Here is an 18,569-nt window from a genome sequence, read left to right as displayed (position 1 = left end):
TGTTTCAGACCAATTTTTAAAAAAACTTACTGAGAGAGAGGCAAAAAGGAGGGGACACAAATGCATAGAGAAAGGGTGAGATAAAAAGTAATTTTTTCTGTAATCCTACCTATTCAGGAGGCTGAGATCTGAGGATTGTGGTTCAAAGCTAGCCTTGGCAGAAAAGTCCCTGTGAGACTCTCATCTCCAATTAAAAACTCAAAAACCAGAAGTGGAATTGTGGCTCAAAGTGGTAGAGTGCTGGCCTTGGGCAAAAGAGCTCAGGGACAGTGCCCAAGCAGTGAGTTCAAGCCCCACAAACAACAACAAAAAAAGTAATTTTTTTAGCTGGGCCCATGTGGCTCATGTCTACTTAGGAGGCAGAGATCTGAGGATTTCATTGTTCAGAGGCAAAAAGCCAGAAGTGGAGCTGTGACCCAAATGGTAGGGCCCTAGCTTTGAGCAAAAAAAGTTAAGGGACAGTACCCAGGCACCGAGTTCCATTGTTCCTATTGTCACAAGAAAAAAAAAAAAAAAGTATTTTTGGCCAATATTATTAGGAATATATTAATTCAAGAGAGAAATGGGAATGAAATCCTGACTGTAACTTTCAAATCACTTGAAATATCTATCCCCTCATTTTGAAAATTCAAGTACATATTTAAGTTGATAAAAAGTATCTACTTCTGGTTCAAATATAAAACTCAACATACTTTGTGTTGCTTCAAGCAGAGTGGCATCTCTGTTTGAACCTGATTAAAATTTATATAGAACGAAAGGGTTTATGCTGAAGAATACTTCCAATATCTACAATTTTAGAGCAATTACTTTTCCAGTAGAGTTCACTGTACTTACATCAATATCCTCTTGGGTAAAAGTTTCTGGATCTTCTCCCATCATGTTGGCTAAATGTCTCTTTCCTATGTTGAACTCTTCAATCTGCTTTCTAATAAATTCCTCTGTATACATTTCATGTCTCATGGCTGGAACATTTTTCTTTGTTGTTACAACCGTGGTATGTACTAGTCTTAATAGCTAAAAAAAATACAAATAAAAAAATTGAAATTAAACAGTGATCTATTAGGCTACTGTCTCTAAAGAAAAAAAAAAAAAAAACAGCTATCTTCTTTATAACAGTGCTCAGACCTTAGGAGTCCAGAAACAAAGTATAAAGTCCCTTTAAGAAAGTTGTTGCAAATCGAGGCCTGCACAAAAGTTTACATACAAAACAAGTTAAACTACTAGCATTTTTAACACATCAAAGCCCAAACATCCGTGTTTGGTGATGATTGGTAAGAGATGATGAGCTGTGACATTTGACACATATGGAGGGATATGCATATGCAGTCAAGTGAAGACTTAGGAGAAAGGGACACATCCTTGGTGTGACACCCCCCAGACTATAGGGTCACATAGCCTATGAGTTTAAAGCAGTCAAATGTCTTTTTTTTTTATTGTGAAAATACTGTATAGAGGGGTTACAATTACATGGGCAAGCTAATAGTACATTTCTTATCAAGCATTGTAGCTTCCTCGTTTCCCCTTCCTATCCCATCCTCTCCCCATCCCCCCCAACCCTCCCTCCCTTCGCCCCCCACCAAAGTTGTAAAGTTCGTTTTCGACATAACATTCGACAAACTACTTGTACGTCTCGTTGTTGCAATGGGTCCACCTGTATCCCTATTTAAAAAACTGTTTTTTTCCCTTCCCCTCCACAAATTATAACAACATCAAATACAGTGAAAGCAGGAGTTATACCATGGGGGAGGGACATACAAAGCAACAAAGAAATAATCTTATAAATGTGTTAGAAACAATTGCATGAAAGAAAAAAACATTTGAATACATATCTTAGGGTTCATTTCCCTAACAGCAACTTAACTGACCCTTTCTGCTTGACTCAGACATATACTAGTTATTGCAAATAAGGGAAACCATGGGACCTATGTTTCTTTGGGCCTGGCTTACTTCACTTAATATAATTTTTTCCAAGTCTTTCATTTTCTAACAAATGGGGCAATGTCATTCTTTCTGATGGAGGCATAGAATTCCATTGTGTATATATACCACATTTTCTTGATCCATTCATCTACTGAGGGGCATCTCGGTTGGTTCCATATCTTAGCTATAGTAAATAATGCTGCAATAAACATAGTTGTGCTGGTAGCTTTAGTGTGGTCTTGTTTGTGAACATTTGGGTAAATGCCCAAAAGTGGGATTGCTGGGTCATAGGGGAGCTCTATGTGGAACCTCCTCTTTTGAGGAACCTCCATACTACTTTCCAAAGTGGCTGAACAAGTTTACACTCCCACCAACAATGCAGTAAGGTTCCCTTCTGTCCACATCCCCTGCAGCATCTGTTATTATTAGAATTCTTGATTTTAGCCATTCTAACTGGGGTGAGGTGGTATCTCAATGTTGTTTTGATTTGCATTTCTTTTATGGCTAGGGAGGTTGAGCATTTCTTCATGTGTCTATTGGCCATCCCTCTTTCCTCTTCAGTTTCTCTGTAAGTCTTAAAGGGGGAGGTTTTGCATAGCTGAGACTTTAGTCCCTCTTTTCAATGGACATAATGAAGAAATTACTTCATAAACACTGTGAGGATTTCTTCTAATTTGGTACAATATGTTAACTGTAGAAATTAACGTTTCCTATCTTTTAAATCATCAGTAATTATATCTCAATGACTTAGGTCCTTTTACTCTATGGAACTAGGAATTTCCTTTCAAGATATTTGTATTTCGCCTTCATTGTGCTAAAGAATTAAAAAGATGTTTTCAAATGACATCTCCCTGCTCTGTAGCTGGATATAACTAGAACTAATCTAGTTGGCCCTGGCTTTTCTTAAATCTTTATTCTTGCCCCAACAACTCTAAATATTCATGCTTTCTAACTGTAGTTTTGGTAATGTACTTATTTCCTTTTTCAAAAACATAAAAATCTGTTACACATAAATAATTTACCAGCCCATCCCTCCACTTCCTCTCTGAAGATTCTAAATTAGGTCACTGTACAGAAATTTGTCACAAATATAAGGAAGAAACAGGAAAAATATTAGAATACTCAATTAGCAGTTAAGAATTATGTTCTTAAATGCTTCCAGGGTAATATAATGACTTTTCTTTCTATGCTTTCATGGGTAAGAAATGACCATTTAAGCCAGGCGCTGGTGGCTCACACCTGTAAATCCTAGCTACTCCGGAGGCTGAGATCTCAGGATCACAGTTCAAAGCCAGCCCAGGCAGGAAAGGCCATGAGACTCTTATCTCCACTATACTACTGGAAATGGCCCAGAGTTTAGGCCCAGAGTTCAAACCCCATGATCGACAAAAAAAAAAAAAGAAGAAGAAGAAAAGAAAAGAAAAAAGAAATGACTATTTAAACTGTAACTTATTTTTCCTTAAAAGAGCACAAAGGAGTTTCTGCTTTTTACATGAAGTATTATAAATCAAGTTATATTTTCAAACAATACTTTGTAAAGACAGTGAATGTTACTATTGGTGAGCAATAAGATCATGACTCACATGTACAATAGTTACCCCTTGTCTGAAGGATGAATTCAGTACAGTAGAATATTATAAATTATTGAAGCTACACTCCTAGTATGCCTACTTTATAAATTAAACTTACTATAGTTATGTATGTGCTGGTAAAAAAATACAGGACATAAAGAGTTTGGTTCTATCTGAAATTTAATACATCCACTAGGAGTCTTAAAATCCATCCCCTACGGCTAAGTGGTAATTTTCCCCAAGTTCCATTGCCAAAAGAATGATTATACGTTTGAGATGTATGCCGGACACCTCAGGAGGCAGATAACTCTGGGCAGGCACACAGGAGTGATGTGAGCTGAGGTAGGAGTAGAGGACTCTTAGAAATCCTCAAGAGACATGTGCTGACATCATCAGAGTAGGGGAGATGGCAGAGATGATCAGTGTTAAAATAAGAAAAGTCTCTCTATGCAAAGGAGCAAAATAACATTTAAGTGAAGAGTAGGCGGAAGGCTCAGAGGCTCTTACCTCATGGCTACTGCTTTCTTTGTGGAATAAAGGGGATGGCCTGCTGAGAGTACAGAGGTAGGTTTGATTAAATTATACTTCATATTCAATGTCAATGGTGCAGTGGTTAAAGTGCAGACAGAAAAAAATGACATGAAAATATTGGAAAGAAATTAAATATCACTCTTTAAAGCATATTTGTGAACCAGAAGACCAAAGTAGATGGAAATCAACATATATTTAAATGCTTTGCATTTAAAATTTAGGCCATGTTAGGTGCATTTTCTCCTTTTAAAGTACTATCTATTAGTAGATAAAACAGTAGTTTCAATGGTTTTTCACAGCTTTTCTGTCTTAAATTTTACTTTTCCCATTTTTTTTCTCTTTTTCTTTTTGGTTTTTGAGATAGGGACTAATATGTAGCTCAACCTGGACTCAAGTTTATAATCCTTCTGCCTCAGTTACCCAAGCTAGGATTAGAGGTATTCTTGTTAATTGCATAAAATAGTTTCATTGTAGTATGTCTACACATACACACAAGGTACTCCAACCAAATTCACCTTCTCTATCATTCCTTCCTATTTATCTCCCTGCTTTTAACAATTTAACAGGTCTTATTTTTCTATTTCTATACATGTGCATGAGGTACCTCAATCACATTCCTCCCTCTACTGCCTTCTTTCAACCTTCCTCCTCCTATTGGTCACACTGCCCTCGCCCCTAAAAAAAAAAAGAAAAAACCTGTCTATTTTACACTGATGTCATCTTGAGGTTTCTTTTAGGTCTATCTTCCACATGAGAGAATATGTCATTTCTCTGTCTGACATATTTCACTTAACATGACTTACAACTCCATCCAATTTTCTACAAACTAATTTCATTCTTCTTTATGGCTGAATAATAGTCCATTGTGTATGTATACACACACACACACACACACACACACACACACACACACACACATTTCTGCATCCATTCATCAGCTAATGGGTAGCTAGGCTGGTTCTATTATTTGGCTACCATAAATAAAACTGCTCTTTAGATTTACTGTACAGTGATTTTTATTCTTTTGGATATATACCCAGGAAAGTATAACTATATAATATGGCAGTTCTATTTTTACTTTTTGAAGACCCTCCACTCTGATTTCCATAGCAGCTGCACTAATTTACATTCTACCAACAATATATAAGGGTTCTTTTCCCCCGACTCCTCACCAACATTTCCTGTTGTTTGTTTTCTTGATTATAGTCATTCTCACTGGGATAAGAAGGATCTGTGTTGCTTTTATTTGCATTTCCTTTATGGCTAAGGATGGTGAACATTTTTATGTATTTAAGACTATTTGTCTGACTGTTCATTTGTCCATTAATTGGATTGTTTATTTTGGTGTTTAATTTTTAGCATTCTTTATATATATATATATATATATATATTTCCTAAATATCAGTCCTTTATCTGATGAATAACTAGCATTTTATCCCATTCAAAGAGTGGGCAGAATGGTTGATTAGGAGTAACAGAATGATTGTCTCTTGGTTCTGCTCGTTGTTTATGCTGTGTATGGTTGCAGAAAAGACTGAACAGCCAAAGTAAAGCAAACATAAACAAAGAACAATGCTAGGTACCACAACACCTGGCATCAAATTATACTACAGAGCCATAGTAACAAAAACAGTATGGGAGTTCTGGTACAAAACTAGACCAAAGATCAATGGAACAGAAGATCCACAAATAAGTCACATAGTATAGCCATTCAATTTTCAACAAAGACACCAAAAGACATGTTGGAGAAAAGATAGCCTCTTCAGCAAATAGGACTGGAAAACTAGACATGTACATGTAGAATACTAAAATTAGACCCTTACATCTCTCCTTATACAAAAATTATTTCTAAGTGGATCAAAGATATAAATATTAAGGCCTGAAACTTTCAAACAACTAGAGGAAAACACAGGCAAGACTCTTGGTGATACAAAATGCATTTATTTCTTAATAGGATTCAACTTATTCAGGAAATAAGAGCAAGAACTGACTCTTGGGATTACATCAAACTTTCTCCATTTTTTTTTTTTTGTTTTTTTGGGGGGGTCTGGTCGTGGGGCCTGAACTCTGGGCCTGGGTACTATCCCTCAGCTCTTCAGCTCAAGGCTAGCGCTCTACCACTTGAGCCACAGCGCCACTTCTGGCTTTCTTTTTTCTTATGTGGTGCTGAAGAATCAAACCCAGGGCCTCATGCATGCAAGGCAAGCGCTCTACCACTGAGCCACCTTCCCAGCCCCACCTTCTCCATTTTTTAAAAGCATGTTCTTTATATTCTTTCTTGCATTCTACAGGAAGAAAAAAAAAATCTGTGATTTTTAAATTTGTCTTTCTGGCAATTTGAGTATATATTTTGCTTTATTTTACTAAGGAAGCTCTGAATAAAATGTTTAATGTATTTCCCCTAGCAGCTCTAAAAATAACATAATACCCACTGAAATCTCACTGACCTGTTATGCTCACCTGTCATGCAATATTCTGCTCTCCATATACAGCAGCTTCTCCTGGTCTTATTTCTTACCCTTAGTGTCTATGTTCTGTAGTTTTAAACCTTTCTTCTACAAGTTTCCCCTCTTTCTGCAGCACCACTTCCACTTACAACTAAAGTCACAGAGAGTTCCAAATCCCTATATACTTCTTCCAGTTATATATATTTATGGGAAAACCTAATCTATACAATAAGAGATTGACATAATGACTAATAAAAGGAAAATTAACACCACACATAATGATATAGGTATGTGAATGAAGTCTGTTTCTTGAGTCAAGACAAATACATTTGTACTGCTGTTGATCACAGGTAATTGGAACAACAACAAAAAAAAAATCACAAATAAGTGGGGACTACTGTAGTTCTTTCATTATACTGAATAAATATCCCTTTGCATTTTCCTCATTATTTATTTCATCCACAGTTCTCTTTCTTCTTTGATACTACTACATCTTTATCTTTCCAAGCAACTCCCTGTACACCTTTTTAAAGTTAAGGAGCAAAAGAACCACATAAATAAAACCCTAAAGCATTAAGTGCCACCTTTTTAAAAAAGGTTTGGTTACTGACTTGAAGATTTGTTTTTTCCACCTGATTTAAAAATTTGAACCTATCTATATCCTATGGTGGTTGAGACACAGGTAGCAATTTTCCTATTCTAATATAAATAAGATTTAAATATATTTACTAAATATTTTATTGTTGGTCATTTAGAAAGGGCTTTAAATATATCTCTAATTTGCTATTTTTTCATAAAAGCTCTTTAGAAGCCTTTTCAAAGACCTATGTATACAGCACTTAAGAATATGATATCCTAGAAATGAATAATACTTGTTAAATGTACAAAACTATACAAAAATGTACAAAACTGCTACAACATCAGTGTTGGCTTTTGAATATATTTATTGAAAGTTTTGGATTATCCTAGCAAGTTCATACAAAAATCTTTACATTCAAGTAAGTCTATTATTCATTGGTATAATTCATCTGTTAAATTAGGTGAGTCTGAAAGTGGAAAAAAGCCAGATCTTCAACCAAACTTCTGATCGTTAACCAAATTTCCAAAGGGAATTTGCAACTGTTAAGAACAATTCCTAATAACTTTTTTCTATGGTTCTCTTTCTTTTCTTTTTTTTTTTTATGCCAGGTGCTGGGAGTGAACTCAGGGCTGAGCCCTGTCCCTAAGTATTTTTGCTTAAGACTAGTGCTCCAGGCCAAAGCTCCACTTACAGCTTTTTGTTGGTTAACTGGAGATAACAGGAACTTTCCAGCCAGAGTGATCCTCAGATCTCAGCCACCTGGGTAGTTAGGAATACAGGCTTGAGCTACTAGTGCCCCACTTACAGGTTTGATTTCTAACTTGCTATGATGAAAGAATTTTTGTCAGACTTTGTGTTTATGGAACAGTATAGTTACAACCTGACAGATCTGTTTCTTTTAAAAGATAATCAGTAGGTCAGACAACTATAATTTCAATCAAGCATGCTGCCAAAGAAGCAGACACATCTTGACAGCAGTGATGTCCCAAATTTGGCCAAATGCCAGTGATAATATTACTTCATTGGTATTCTAGCAGTATTAAGGAGTTCCCTTTTAGATTAATTGGATAAAAATGAACAAAGAAGTATGTGCTACTACTGTGAATAGAAAAACGGGGAAAGAAGTACTTTGAGGAATTTCTAAAAAGGTAAAGAGTCACATTAGAGAAAATGTGAATAGAAACAACAAAAGCACTCCAACAGAATGATTACAGTAACCTTTCTGAATAGATTTATGCTTGTATCAATTAGAGGTCTCTGGAAACAGGCAGAAAAAAAAAAAGAAATAAAAAAAAAGCACTTTTAGTTTACCAAAGCAAAAAAGGTACTTCTCAGAATGCTATTAGGAACCCTCTCTTCCCTCCCCCCCCCCCCCTGCCTCCCCTCCCCACCCCAACCACACCTGAAAGCAGGCAGGATCAAGCAGAAATTCCACTGATCTATATAAAGTCCAATGCAGTTAGAATATGGCCAGGAAGAAACTGTGGGATTTCAACAGAATTGTCTCTATGCTCAAGATCTCAAAGGAAGGACTATTTACTGAGGCTACCTTGGATGGGTAATTAGAGCCCCAGATTTCAGCTGTTCTAGATTGTGTTGAATGAAAAAGAATCAATCAATTTCTCAGAAAACTGAATATTGCCACAAAGGTTAATTGGGTGCCAGGTTAAATTAAAATTGCTAAAACATGTCCACCATTTATATTAATTCCAGAAACGGTTATAAAGAAAGAGACTTAACATGTTCATTAATCAAGTAAAATATATTGATCTTGTTGGAATCATGATGAAAGCAAGCCAACTATCAAAAGTTATTGTTGGGATTTCTAGGGAAACATGGAAGTAGTAATAGATATTTTTAAAAAGTTATTGTTCATTGTCAGATAAGATAGTGTCATGGAGACTATGTTTTAAAAAGTCTGTTATGTGGGGCTGGGAAAGTGGCTCAGTGGTAGAGTGCTTGCTTTGTATGCATGAGGCTCTGGGTTCAATTTCTTAACACCATTTAAGCAGAAAAAGCCGGAAGTAGCGCTGTGGCTCAAGTGGTGGAGCCTTTAGCCTTGAGCTAAAGAGCTGAGGGACAGCACCCAGGCCCAGAGTTCAGGCCCCACAATTGACAAAAAAAAAAAAAAAAAAAAAAATCTGTTATCTGTTAGAATTCATGCACAAATACAGGTAATATAACAGAACATCTAAGGCTGGGTTGGAAGAAAGTGGAAAGAGATGAAACAGTACTGGGAAAACAACTGTTGAAGTTAGCTGACAAATACACAGGGCTCATTTCTATTATTCTGCTCTTTTACTCACATGAAGTTTCTCATTAAAAAATTCTTTAAAATGAGGGAAGAGGTAACAATTTGGCGAGAAATGTACTCATTACCTTACTTATGTAACTGTAACCCTCTGTATATCACCTTGACAATAAGAAAATTAAAAATTATAAAAATTAAACAACCTTGCAAGTTTAACCATCTCTGAGCAATTACTGCTCAGAGAAAAATATACTGGCTAGGCTATATACTGTATTTTCTTTTCTTTTTTTTTTTGGGGGGGGGGGTCTGGTCATGGGGCCTGAACTCTGGGCCTGGGCGCTGTCCCTCAGCTCTTCAGCTCAAGGCTAGCGCTCTACCACTTGAGCCACAGTGCCACTTCCGGCATTTTTTCTTTTTGCTTATGTGGTGCTGGGGAATCGAACCCAGGGCCTCATGCATCCAAGGCAAGCACTCTACCACTGAGCCACCTTACCAGCCCCATACTGTATTTTCTTTAGGCTACTAGTTCTAGTTGGCAAAAAGCATTCATATGAACAATACACATCACACAAGTATATGTACATACAGCCCATGTATAAGAATATTTCATGTGGGCTGGGAAGGTGGCTCAGTGGTAGAGTGCCTTCCATGCATGAGGCTCTGGGTTTGATTTCTCAGCACCACATAAGCAGGAAAAGCTGGAAGTGGTGCTGTGGCTTAAGTGGTAGAGTGCTAGCCTTGAGCAGAATTGCTGAGGGACAGCGCCCAGGCTCAGAGCTCAGGCCCCACAACCAGCAAAAACAAAAACAAACACAAAACTTCGTGTGTGCGTGTGTGTGCATGTGCATGTTTGTGTATGTGTGTGCTGGGAGAAAAGAAGAAAGGGGGTCGTACTATATAGTGCCCAGGTTGGTCTTGAACTCCTGGACTTGAGGCATCTTGCTATGAGATGAAGAAGGGAGTCTCACCATGTGCCCAGGTTGGTCTTGAACTCCTTTACTCAAGTGATCCTTCCACTTCAGCCTCCAAATACTGAGATTACTGGCACTCGCCACTGTGCCAGGCCCATGTATTTAAGAAACAATGATCCTCTCTGAGCTACCTGTAGACATTTCACTAAGCATCACAGCGGGGCCACGCTCTTTTTCTTCTTAAGATTGACAAAGCAGGGCTGGGAAGATGGCTAAGTGGTAGAGCGCTTGCCTTGCATGCCAGAGGCCCTGGGTTTGATTTCTCAGCACCACATAAGCAAAAAGAAAAAAAGCCGGAAGTGGCTCTGTGGCTCAAGTGGTAGAGCACTAGCCTTGAGCTGAAGAGCTGAGGGACAGCATCCAGGCCCAGAGTTCAGGTCCCACGACCGGATGCAAAAAAAAAAAAAAAAAAAAAAAAAATATATATATATATATATATATATAAAAAATAAATAAAAAGACTAACAAAGCAGCTGCATAGAAAAGCCCTAGCGCCAGACACTAACAAAAGAACATGGGGATGTTCATTGTTTAAAGTAGGTTTCAAGGCGGCTACCAGTGTTTCTGCTGCCTGATATTGAAGCTTTGTGCAATATTCTCCTTCCCTGAGTGTATGGTGGACCTACTGACTTGATTCTGATGAGTAGAATACAATGAACAAAGAAGTCAGTGCTCACATCTATAATCCTAGCTAATCAGGAGGCTGAGATCAGAGGATGGTGGTGCAAAGCCAGCCCTGGAAGGAAAGTCCATGAGACTCTTAACTCCAATTAACCACCAAAAAGCTGGAAGTGGACCTGTGGCTCAGTTTATTAACTGCTATATAATGAAAACAAGACTTTAATGTATAAGCATTTTTCATAATTAAATCAATGGGGAACATATTAAATTATAATCATGTAAAGATGGGGAGATATCTAACAGGGAACAACTTATCTGCCAAGGGCATTTTCTTTTCCACTGCTAATAAACTGGACTAAATATATGTATTTCTGTGTCCCAAGTAGCTACAGTTGTAGCTCAGTGGTGGAGAGCCTGCCTAGGATGCATAAGGCCCAAAAAGGGTAAAAAAAAAGAAAAGATGTTGTGTGTACACACACACATAGATGTGCATGTAAATCTTCAAAAATTACCTTGGGGAGGCATGTAAGTTATTTATAGAGCTGAATAAAGCCTCTGATACAAATGAAGGTCAATTTCCTCTTGAAACAGGGTCTCATTTTGTAGCCCATGCTAGCCTGGAACTTACTATGTACTTCAGCCCGGCCTCAAACTGGAAACACACCACATCCAGCTTGCAAGTCAATTATAAAATTTGCTGGGCAAAGCATTTTTTAGCCAAATAACAAACAATAGTCAGTTATAACCACCAAGAGTGCCTGAAAGATAAAAAGAACAAATACTCGAGACAAAAACAGAAATGCTTTTACATGTGAAGCCAAAAACACCAGGACTAAGCCATCAAATGTCACCGATCATTTTTCTCCCACAGGCAGTCCAAATCAACATGGGCACATTGGGTTAGGAAAAACTCTGAATGCTTTAAGCACTAAGAAAGTGCTTAGCACAAAAGAAATTTTAGGAAAATATCCTAATATTTTGTGTAATATTTTTCAAAATAGCAATGCGTCTACTACTTTTTCTAATTTTAAAAGACCATAAATGTATAGAAACCAAAGTTAGCATTCCTATTTTAATTGTACTCATACAGGATTTAAGAGCTCATGGTGGGGCTGGGAAGGTGGCTCAGTGGTAGAGCGCTTGCCTTGCATGCATGAGGCCCTGGGTTCGATTCCTCAGCACCACATAAGCAAAAAAAAAAAAAAAAAAAGAAAAAAAAAAAGCCGGAAGTGGCACTGTGGCTCAAGTGGTAGAGCGCTAGCCTTGAGCTGAAGAGCTGAGGGACAGCGCCCAGGCCCAGGGTTCAGGCCCCATGACCGGACCCCCTCCCCCCCCCCCCAAAAAAAAAGAGCTCATGGTAACTGTTATAGAACACCAATACTACTTTCATTTGTGATAGGTGGGGAAAAAAAATATCTTAGCACAGCAAGCAGATGACACTTTGACCTCTGCCAAACTTTTCAATTCCTTTTGTCATCATTGAAACCTACGTAAAAATAAAACAAATCTAGCCTTATATACTTTTAGTTACTTTCATCACTCATTTTAGAGGTCTCATAGCTAAGCAAAGCACTCCCATTAACTTTGTCACAGATAATACCAGTTATCTATGCTGCTGCAGGGGAGGGTGGTAAAGGTTGCCCACACTCAGGAAGTAGCTCAAAAACTTTAAACAAGCAACCCTTCCCGGGGCCTGTGTATGGGTCTATGGGTGGCTCTTTGACTCTGCTCTAACACTGGTTTTCTGAAGAGGTATCCTGTAGAACGCCTTGACAGTGATTTCACATGCAGAGCTGACCGAGCACTGCACTGTTCCCTGTCACCACTTGCTTTTCTCCATGCGTCAGACCACCTCGTTTCTTTCCCAATAAACACTTCTAAACCTTAGTCTCTAAGAGGCAGAGTTGAGAATTGCTCTCCCCTCTCCATACGCTGGGAAACAGAGAGGGAACTTGGGCAAAAATGACTCTTTCAGTTGTGTTGTAGGCAAATGTGCCTGGCTTAGTAAGACCATTCTCTTGCCCAAACTTTATACTCTACACAGTTACTGGTTATTGCCAGAACCCACTGTTACTTTGTGCTTCTCTCTTACCTTTATGCATCTATTACATCTTCCCAGAACAGAATATCTGTAGGTTTTTCTTGTAATTCCTAATTGCTACTCATTTAATATACTTCTCTCTTCACTCTTACCCCTTCTGGGAAACTGCTGCTGATCACCTCTCTACCTTCTATAACTCCAGTCTGAATTAGGCACTGTATTTCTGAAGTACTCTGTAAATCTCACAGTACATGGGTGTTACTGGAAAAGTTTGGCCATTCACAAGTGATATCTAGACATTCAAATATTTGCCATTGTATCGGCACATTGATATGAAACATGGATTCCATGAGATTAGTAAGACAAGAGTCCAATTAAAAACTCAGGTTGACAACCCAGGATAGAGAATTCAAGAGTAATCACTTAATAAAACTTGTTTCCTTTTCGTTGATGCATTCCTGTTTCTCAAACTTTTTCTGTGACATACAGTATTTATCTGTTTATACTATCATCTGATACACAATTATACATATAAACCAAACAAACCAAGCACCCTCTATGAGATACTTTGGTGAATACTGCTATTCTATTCTCCCTACCCATTAAATTGTTTGTAACCTCTGAAGAGATTTCATAACTAATGGGTTATGATCCATATTTGGGGATAAAAGGAGGTAAAAACACATTTTAGTCAAACATAACGGCAATGAAAACTGTTGTTTTATGAAACATGGGCCCCAAGAGAAATGCACCTATTAATATTAGATACAGAAGTGGATATAAGTGTTAATGTGACCAATAAGAAACATTAATAAGGTCAGAGGCTGGTGGCTCACACCTGTAATCCTAGCTACTCAGGAAACTAAGATCTGAGGATCATGGTTCGAAGCCAGCCCCACAGGAAAGTCTGTGAGACTCATCTCCAGTAAACTACTCAGAAAAGGCTGGTAGTTGCGTTGGCTCAAGTGGTAGAGCACCAGCCTGGAGCAGAAGCTCAGCAACAGTACATAGGCCCTGAGTTAAGGCCCCAGGTCTGGAAAAAAAAAGGAAAGAAAGAAGGAAAGAAAGAAAGAAAGAGAGAGAAAGAGAGAAAGAAAGAAAGAAGGAAAAAAGAGAAAGAAGGAAAAGAGAGAGAGGAAAAAAAAGCAGAAAGAAAGAAGGGAGGGAGGGAGGGAAGAAGGAAGGAAGGAAGGAAGGGAAAGAAAGACGAAAAAAAGAAAGGAAGAAATATTAATAAGCTAGATGCCAGTGGCTCAAACCTGTAATCCTAGCTGCTGAGTAGGCTGAGAGCTGAGGATCACAGTTCAAAACCAGCCCAGGCAAGAAAGTCCAAGAAACTCCTATCTACCATGAATGACCAGAAAACCAGAAGTGGTACTGTTGCTTAAACTGGTAGAGCACTAGCCTTGAGCAAAAAAGCTCAAGGACAGTGCCCAGGCCCTGAGTTCAAGGCCCCCCCACTACTGACCAACCCCCGCCCCCCAAAAAACATTAGTAATTGGGAATGTAAACTATTACAACCACTTTGGACAGCAGTCTGGAGATTCCTCAAAAAACTAAACACAGATCTTCCCTAGGCCTCAGCCATACCACTACTAGGCATCTACTCAGAACATCATAAGCCAGGATACTATTAAAAAAACACTTATACAGGTCTGGGAAGATGGCTCAGTGATAGAGTGCTTGCCTCCCATGCATGAGGCCCTGGGTTCGATTCCTCAGTACCACATAAGCAGAAAAAGCCAGAAGTGGCACTGTGGCTCAAGTGGTAGAAAGAAGAGCTGAGGGACAGCGCTCAGGTCCAGAGTTCAGGCCCCACGACTGAAAAAACACTTGTACATCCATGCTCATTACTGCACTTTTCACACTAGCCCAGTTATGGAAACAATCCAGAAGCCCTATAATTGTTGAGTGGATAAAGAAAATGTGGTCCTTATACACAATGGAATTTTACATAGCCATTAGAAAGAATAATGTTGCCTCATTTGCTAGGAAATGGGTGGACCCAGAACAAATTACGTTAAGTGAGGTAAGCCAAGTTCAGAGAGACAACAGAGTATGTTTTTCTCAGGCAGAAGCTAGATATAAAATACACCAGGACATAATAAATTATATAGGCACTCACACACAGTGAGATCAAAGGAGGATACTGTTAGGGGAGAAACAGAAAGGCACAAAGCCTCTGCACTTGATCATATGTAGCAATATTCATCAAAATGAATTCCAAGAAAGTGAAACAGTTTTAATTTTCATTTTGTCTTGTTCATTCATTTATGTGTCTTTGAGAAATGGTGGTAAGGGAGGGCACAGAAATGGAAGGACAAATGCAGCAGTGGTACTTAGTAGACAGTATGTAAAAAATGAACTATTCAACTTGTGGGCAGAGACAGAATGGAAAGCATGAGAGAAAGCAAAGGAGGGGGTGACATTATCAAAAAGAAGTGTATTACTAACCGACTTATGAAACAGTAATTCATCTCTATATCACCCTTATTATAATAACAATAAGCAAGAATAAGACAAAAAAGAAATAATATTTAAGACAAGCTCTGTGCCAAGGAGTTTTATAAATATTGTTATGTGGACTCATTAAGAATCTAAAGCAGTCAGCTAAGGTTTTCAGTTATATCTGAGCTACGCCATGAACTTATTAAATATCTAAAGCAGTTAAGTTTTTCAGTTATATCAAAGCTGTATCTCATGTGGTAAAATATATGCTGTCCAGATTCAAGAATCTGGAAAGCTAGAACTGTCTGTAATCCTAGCTACTCAGAAAGTTAACATATAAGGACTGTGGTTCAAAGCCAGCCCAGCCAAGTCTGCAGGACTCTTATCTCTAATTAACTAACAAAAAGCTGTGGAGTTGTGGCTCAAGTGGTAGAGCATCAGCCTTGAGAGAAAAGGCTTAAGGGACAACACCTAGGCCTTGAGTTCAAGCCCCAGTACACACACACACACACACACACACAGAATGTGGAGAGTCAGCCTTTACACACACACACACACACACACACACACACACACACACACACACACACACACAGAGAGAATGTGGAGAGTCAGCCTTGTTAGGACCATCTCTTGAAAGTACTTAAGTATGGATACTAGTCAGGTAAATTGTTAGACTGAAAATTGTTTACCTGACTTCAGAGAAGTATTCTGTAAACATCTGCTATTTTGAAGAAGAGGCTTTATTTCAAGGATGGTCAGGGGAAAAAAAAATAAGGACATTCAGTCTTCATCATCTTAGTGCAATAAACAAATTAAATAAATCCTAGTGTAGGTAGACACAAACAATGCATTCATCAATGATAAAATGATTTGTTTGCAGCCATTTGGGGCAGCTGAATGAAACTATCTATTAGAATTTAAGATGTACACATCTTTCAAAGCAATAACCTCATAGTTGAAAGTCTCTTCCACAGAAATGAAAGCATTAATACCTAAGAACTACAGCAGGATGGTTACTGAAAATTGCTAATGGGAAGACAGTACTCAGTAATTAAGAAATGTTTTTGAAACATGACAGGAAACTAATGAGGCTTTCTTCCATGGATGTGTAAGAAAAGCAAAAAGTATGCAACTCAATATAGTTCCATTAGATATAAAAAGTATTCATGTGCATTTACGTCTGTACATGATTTTAAAAAATAAGAATATGGACATCAAACAGAAGGATAGAATAAGATTAAGAGGTATTGGAGAGGGAAGGCAAACCACCCACCCCATAAACACATCAAGTCTCAGCAATAAAAATAGTCTGTATGCTATAGGTCCTTTCATATTTAGTTATGTGGATAGGGTGTTGTCTGAGGAAACAAAATTTTCAGCACATGTTCAAAAAAAAAAAAAAACCCTGCTCAATGAATACATAGATAGATAGGCTGACTTAGGTTAAAACCTAAAAGAAAGAACATAGAAAAGGTGGTGGTATTTTGTTCAATAGAGCAAAGCGTGTTTTTTTTTTTTTGCAATATATGGTACTGGCACTTATCTCCTTAAAACATTCCCCAGTTAGTACGACTCCACATTGGGTTCTTTTCCCCTTACTTCTTTGGACAGCTCATTCTTAGTGTCTTGGGGGGAGGGGGGGCCTCTTTTCCCTTATCATTGCAGGTCCTTTGGAGCTCTGATCCTCTATCTTCTCCCCATTTGGGACATGCTCCCTGTGACCTAATTCATTTCCAAAGCTTCACTGAACCCCCTAGAGGGTAGGAACAGAAGGGCCTGTAAGCCAGTTCTGGGGGCACACACATCCTTACCTATGGGCCTCATGGGAATTCTCCAGCTGGCTATCCATCCCACGGAAGCCTCACACGCACAGTTATCACCGCAACTAATCGCTCTTTCTCCCGGGTAAAACCCGGCTCCGGCTCCTGAGGCTGTATGTCAGTAGTCTGGCAGCATCAGCCAGCCAGCCAGCCAGCTTGGGACGCTGGGATGAAGTGGGCCAGTTCTGGTCTCCACCTCTGCCACATGTCAGGAAAACGATCGAGACTGCACAGGTTCCAGGCACGTTGTTCGGCCGCTATCGTCTGCACGCTCTCCTTTCAGCCTCCCAGGTCAGTGCAAAGGTCCGGTGTCCACCTCCCGGGGTGGACACGGCTAGGCACGCACCTGAGTGCCCCGCCGCGCCCCTCTTCCAGCAGGCCCCAACCCGAGGCACCCCAGGCGCAGATCCCTCTACCACCCGGGCCCTTACCTGGGATCCGGGACCTGTCTGCAACTCAGCCGCTGCGGTTTGCCAGTACTCTTGCCTCCGCGCCAGGCTAACCCTAACCCCGAGAAACAGCCGATAGGAAAGCGCCCCGCACCTGCAGGGAGCCGCCATGTTGCCGGCGGGAGACTCTGGCGGGAGGGGCGGTGGGGCGGGGCCTGGGGCTGCGCAGGCGCAGAAAGGCGCCAGCCTCCCCGCGGTCCGGAAGAACAGCTTTCCCGGGGCTTTGAAACCGAGGACTAGGGCCAGTGACCCGCGATCTCTAACTGCTGATTGGGTGTGTGGAACCAGGGGGGCGTGTCCGACTGCCCTAGGGGGGAGGAGCAATAGGAGGAGGAGGAGTGAGTTCTTAGATTGGCACTTCATCTCAAGCCGGCCTTTCAGTTGCAGTCTGGTCTGCTGGACGCAGACTTTTTAACCAATCCAGTGTTTGCACCTACCGCCTAGTCTCCTGAACCTTGCCCTCGTAAATCTCCCTTCCTTGGCGGTCTGTCTGGGATCTGTAGAATAGTATGATTCGTGGCCTAAAATAAGTTTAGAAACCATTTTTTTTAAGTAGAAGGAAAATCATTCGCTCAGTGCTGAGACAATCCTGATGTAGACGTGTGCAACAGTGACAACCAAAGAACATTTCACTGGATGTCCTGATGAAACTGCTCTCAATAGCTCACCCACCCCGTGCTGCATTCTTCCTGCCCCAACCCAATTGAGCAGAAGGAAGAAAGGCCCCAAGGGAAATGAGAGTCTCAGACCAGTGCTACTGGCTCACACCTATGATTCTAGCTCTTCAGGAGGCTGAGATCTGAGGATCAAGGTTTGAAGCCAAGCACAGACAGAAAAATCCAAGAGGCACTGATATCCAATTAAACAGCCAAAAGCCACAAGTGGAGGTGTGGCTCAAGTAGCCTTCAGTGAAAAA

General features: G+C 39.6%; 1 protein-coding gene across 1 annotated transcript in view; it reads right to left on the bottom strand.

Moving 5' to 3' along the window:
- The window catches only part of Mrps9 (mitochondrial ribosomal protein S9), a 68,622-nt gene extending 50,834 nt beyond the window's left edge, over positions 1–17,788 (bottom strand). The window contains exons 1-2 of the mRNA XM_042695519.1: positions 17,636–17,788; positions 835–1,014 (exon numbers count right to left, since the gene is read on the bottom strand). Coding sequence (XP_042551453.1) covers positions 835–1,014; positions 17,636–17,764 — 309 coding nt within the window. The 5' untranslated portion in view covers positions 17,765–17,788. The remainder of the gene's footprint in view (positions 1–834; positions 1,015–17,635) is intronic.
- Positions 17,789–18,569: the final 781 nt, after the last annotated feature.

The sequence above is a fragment of the Dipodomys spectabilis genome, unplaced genomic scaffold (genome assembly GCF_019054845.1).
Source record: "Dipodomys spectabilis isolate Male_0828 unplaced genomic scaffold, ASM1905484v1 ptg000187l, whole genome shotgun sequence".
NCBI classification, from domain to species: domain Eukaryota; kingdom Metazoa; phylum Chordata; class Mammalia; order Rodentia; family Heteromyidae; genus Dipodomys; species Dipodomys spectabilis.
Note: the sequence above shows the minus strand (reverse complement) of the source record. Positions and strands in the feature narration are given on the sequence as shown.